This window comes from Trachemys scripta, chromosome 3 (assembly GCF_013100865.1).
Source record: "Trachemys scripta elegans isolate TJP31775 chromosome 3, CAS_Tse_1.0, whole genome shotgun sequence".
Taxonomy (NCBI): domain Eukaryota; kingdom Metazoa; phylum Chordata; order Testudines; family Emydidae; genus Trachemys; species Trachemys scripta.
The window spans coordinates 130,194,452-130,199,858 of NC_048300.1; the positions used below are offsets into that span (position 1 = coordinate 130,194,452).

General features: G+C 42.6%; 1 protein-coding gene across 1 annotated transcript in view; it reads right to left on the minus strand.

Moving 5' to 3' along the window:
- The window catches only part of LOC117875504 (ankyrin-1-like), a 4,846-nt gene extending 1,348 nt beyond the window's left edge, over positions 1-3,498 (minus strand). The window contains exon 1 of the mRNA XM_034766890.1: positions 3,445-3,498. Coding sequence (XP_034622781.1) covers positions 3,445-3,498 — 54 coding nt within the window. The remainder of the gene's footprint in view (positions 1-3,444) is intronic.
- Positions 3,499-5,407: the final 1,909 nt, after the last annotated feature.

Consider the following 5,407-nt stretch of genomic DNA (forward strand, 5'->3'; position numbering starts at 1 on the left):
CCACTTCTTCGGATCCCGAAGAAGTGGGCTGTAGTCCACGAAAGCTTATGCTCTAATAAATTTGTTAGTCTCTAAGGTGCCACAAGTACTCCTGTTCTTTTTGCGGATACAGACTAACACGGCTGCTACTCTGACTACAGACTTAGGTCAATATAAGGCAGCTTAGGTCAACCTAACTCTGTAAGGGTCTACACTACAACGTTGCTCTTGCCAATGTAAGTTGCCCACTACACCAATCTAATAATTCCACCTCCATGAGAGGCGTAGTGCTTAGGTTGATGTAGTTAGGGTGAAGCAGTGGCCGTGTAGACACAGTGTTACTTACATTGCCCACAGGGCTCACAGCTGGAGTCCCATCCGCACCCCGAGCTGTCAGCCCCAGGATGGGAAGGCTCCAGCTAACAACTCGGGCTGTCAGCCCTCCACACTGCCCCACTTCAGTTAGTGTAAGCCTTCCTGTTGAGGACGCACGTCACCAGCAGAAGGAGGGGAGTGTGGACATGAAAAAATACAGTAATTACACTACTTAAATTGACTTAATTTTGTAGTGTAGACAAGGTCTGAGCGAAGATCTTTGCCCTTCCCAGACCATAAGGCCCTCGCTGGACTGTTGCCTGACTCAGGATTGCAGCTTCTTCAAAATGAGGAGGGACAGAGTGCCAGTGCTTTCATGTCCCTTCCCTCCCGCCTCCCCAGCAGGGGGATTTGATGACTACCCAATGGCAACCTCAGCTGTGGTGAATCAACCAATAGAATTTTACACCCCACAACTTGTCACACTCAGGGCTCCAATTACTGCGGGGGGGAAGGGGACGTATGTTACCTTCCTGCTTAGCTGCACTGTTTGCTCAGCCTGCACCAGGTCCTGGAGCTGCACAGCACTGAAGATGCTCCACTGCCCAGGTACATGCTGCCTGAGCCAGTCCCAGCCACCCTGTGGGGTACACTAGCCAACTCAGGTCCCAGAAGGTGCCTCTGGGGCTCTTAAAGGGGCTGTGCTTTTTCTGGGCTGGCATGCTCTGGGGTCAGACTCCCAGGTGTGCTCACAATACAGGAACGATCTTGCACTGCATCAAGGGGTACTGGAGCGGGTACATCTTTGCTGCAGGACCCAGCTCCTGTATCGAGCCCATGGGGGGGCTAACTCCCTCATCCTGCCTGGGTCCAGCCCCAGGAGAAGTCAGCTGGTCCCATTAGCACCCTTCATACAGGGGAGCAGCCCCAAGAGCTACCAGGGCTCCGCAGGCAATACAGCCAGGCTGCTGGCGACAGCATGGTCCAGTGACCAGGAGGCAGGCTCTAGAACTCCAAGGTTCTGTTTGTGGCTGGGGTAGGTTCCTGCACCTGCTGTTCCATCTGCCCTGTGATGATGGTACTAGTGCCTTGTAAAGTGCTTTGAGATCTCCCAATGGAAGGGGCTGGATATTTATCTGATTATGTTTTTGACATTTAATGAACATTATTAAGGTTGCTGAGTCAAGCACTCAAATGGCAGAAATAGCCAAAATTACAGTTGCCCCTGCAACCTTAACTGCGGCCCTTGTACTTTACATGCTCTGCACTGAATGAGGCAGGGCCTCTTGTGGGAAACATAGTGTGTGTGTGATCACAATCAGTCACACACACACCCCATAACCACAGATGTCACAGGCCACCCACTCACCCAGCCATTCCAGGGACTTTCCCAACCAATTAGATGTTTGCAAACCAGGTGTAGAGACATAAGGGAGCCTCAGGCTCAGAGCGCTGTCTATCTGCACCTGGCTGAGAGAAGGCTAAGCGTATGTGTGAATCCCAGCCTAAAGATGCTTCCTTTAAGTATGGATCTGCCTCCTTTGCCTTTGTACTTGCTTGAAAAACACATTGCAGTCCAAACTTCCAATCTTGCCTTTCTCTGAGAGTTGCAGGGAGAGTATTCCCCTCATCCCAGATTGCCACACACACACGAGGATGACTAGACAGAAAGTGTGACAAATCAGGACAGGGGGTGGGTGGTAATAGGAGCCTATATAAGAAAAAGCCCCAAATATTGGGACTGTCCCTATAAAATCGGGACATCTGGTCACCCTAACACACACAGACACGCACACACACCCCTTCTCATAAGAAAGCTTGTGAACAAATCAGTATCCCTGCTTCTGGCTATCATAGCGATGTCTGATTATTATTTGTAGTTTGCATCACATTCTAAAGTTGACTTATCAAAAATTGAATTTCAGGCAAAATAGTTTAGTACAGGAGCTGCACTGCCGCAGGATAGGTATGCATGAAAGACACATTGGGTTCAGCCCATTTCTTTCAGATATAACTGTCTTCGAAATCATAGCAGAGGAAGATACTGAGTCAGGCAGTGCAGATATTATGATGACAAGCCAAACATACACAAATGAAATGTCTGAACCACATTAGAATCTTTCAGTGGCCACCCTTGTCTGGAGCTCACCTTTTTTCTGCAACCTGGTTATATGGCGATCTCAGAAACACTCATGACATACGCATTCGTACTTAGATAAACTGTCTTGGATTGGTGTGGGAAGCCTAAAATAACCAGATAACAGCTTTCCACGGTGAGGTGGTGAGAAAGTGTACTCAGGTGACAGCAAATGAAACAAAGCATCATGTCTGGAAAAGATAGTGTTTTGAACCCTTTCAGGGGAGACCTGTAAACTGGCCAGTTTGTTTAACTAAGTGACAATTTATGATTAATACTTGTCTTTTCTGCCCTTGTGCTAATCACAGACCAGTTAGAGACACTTGTGGCTTTGCTGATATTGCAAATTCTGTCCCGAAAGTTAAAAAATGTGTCCTAACGTGATCTACATTCCCACTAGAAACCTCTTTTTTCAGATAATAGAGCAATCCAGAAAACATTACCAAATGAAATATGACATAAGAATCTCAGCACAGAAGTTATTCTATTTCATCTGAGTTTTATATAATTCGATTTAGCTATTTTATGATTGTGGGAGAACAAAAAATTGAAATATTGATGATTTGAGAACTGAGGGGTTCTGCTCCCCACCTTCTCTTTGGTTGTTGGGGGGGTGCCTACTTGATTCAAAGATTACTCTGATTTAAAATATAATACCGTACAGATCATTAATCTACAGTGTTGACTCGCCTGGAGAGATTTAAAGGAAATGTAACCAAAGCGTTACAGTCTGTCGTTTTGTTTTAGTTGGTTGGGTTTGTTTGTTTTTTATGCACTCCCTACTGATATAATCATGTTAAATAATCCACAGATTTGGGTTCCCTTATTCTGCCCTTCACCAAGCTAGACCATAAGAGCTCCTTTTGATGATGTCAAGTACTCACATACAAGGTTGCTGAGAGATTTTAAGAATCACTCTTTTCAATACATGCTAAGGGGAATCCAGCAGCACAATGCACTTCCAAATGCCTTGGGCAGTGTGAGTGCCTCGTACACTGCTGTTGAGATCATACCAGCTCTGATGCGGGAGTTATGACCTCAGTGAAAGGGCAGTAAGGAGATGCCATGATCGTATTGCTCGCCTGCAGGATCTCACTGACAGATTTCCTTCTTTTGAAAAGGAAATAAATCAAGCACAAACACCTGCTAAAATAAGTGCCTGGTTTAAATCCAGACCCTGCTCCCACTGAGGTTAATGGTAAAAGTGCCATTGGTTCAACCGAGGGCAATAGCAGGGTCCTGATTCCCTAGAGTCCATGAGGCAGATCTTTGTCCTTTACTTTAATGGGACCAGGATTGAACCAGGGCTTCAGTTTTTAGATAGCAAAAACTGTGTGTGAAACAATCCTAGATATGCGAAATGCCCTAGCTCCTGATGGATTGGTTGATTTATTTACTGGCAATTTTGAATTTAAATTCAATCCTTTAAATCACGGATTTTGTTTCCTTTTCCTATACCTGTCATAGAGGTTAAATTTTAACTAAATAAAAAAGATGGTCAGCTTTGTAACTAACATATATATATTGCATATATCGATGATACAGTTGTCTTATTCGGGGTAGTCTTAGTTACTAAGTAAATGCTTTATGCGATTACTTTGGAATCTTAAATTTCACTGTATTCTGCTTTTACAGAAATAGGGCCTGATCCTGCAACCCTTACTCAGAGAGTAATGCTCACTCCTGCCTAACGAGATCGATAGAACTACTCAAGGAAGTAAAGATTACTCACCTGTGTAAGGGCTGTAGGATCAGACCCCAACTGTATTATAAAGCCCGTCCTTCCTGCCTATGTGACTGCAAAAGTCACATTAAAATCAATGGAAAGTTTGAGATGCAAAAAGAATGCAAGACTGGGTCCTATTTCTGCACTCTCCAAAGATAAGGGGGGAAGGGAGAAGTACCAGGAGGATAGAGTGACATTTTGCATCATGGGCCACATTGTTAACCCCTTAAACTGAACTGGTGAGCAGTTGCTCACACAAGGTGTCCTATTGATTTCAGTAGAACTGCTCATGTGACTGACTTTGCACCAATGTGAATAGAAGGCAAACAGTCTGGCCCCACATGAGTGTGTTTCTTGGGGAAGTAGGAATGTTCACCATTGTTCTGCAGAGATTTTAATTTTGACGTATTTTGTTTCTCGGTGCAAAATAATAGAAAAAAGGCACTTTCTATTATAGCCTATGTAAAATACAAATCAACTATGACTATAAATATGAATGCTTGCAAATATAGGACATTTTTACAGAACATCTGAAAGCCAATTAAAGTAAATACTTTGTTATATATATTTATATATATATATATATAAAATATATTTCTGCACTTGGCCTTGTTCTTGTGCTTTAAAGAAAATCTTGGCTAGATAGAAAAAAAATCCAGTTGGTTTTTTTGTCACGGTTTGATCATTAAAATAACTCTTTACAGTTCAAAATACTCCCTAGTGGCAGAATATTCAGAGTTGAATTCATTTAGGGCATCATCTAAAGTCCTTTTGTAGATAATTGACAGGCTCCTTCTGACTTCAATGAACTTTGAATCAGGCCTTTGATTACTATTAGATAGTTAAAAGTGGTATTTCCAAGAACCAAAACTTATTGAAGTAATTTAAGTGAACAACTAGACAAACAGTAGTTTGTCAGCAACTTTATTTAAAAAAAAAATCGCATGACAAACTGTAACCAAGACCAAAATACTGTGTCCACTGTACATCATTCATTATAAAACAAACATACACCACATTTGTAGTCTACCAAACAGTGTATTTTCTTTAAAATTATATAGTGCGTGCTTTTAGATTCATGCTTTCAATATTTATTTTACATTTGCTATTCAAATATTTTTCTGTTATAAATAATTGCAACTTGATCAAATTGTGTACCTGTTATCATCCTATGCGATCCTATTCAGTACTGCAATGCGTTTTTGTATGTTTTTTTCTTTTTAGACACGAGTAAGCACATCTGAAGTGTA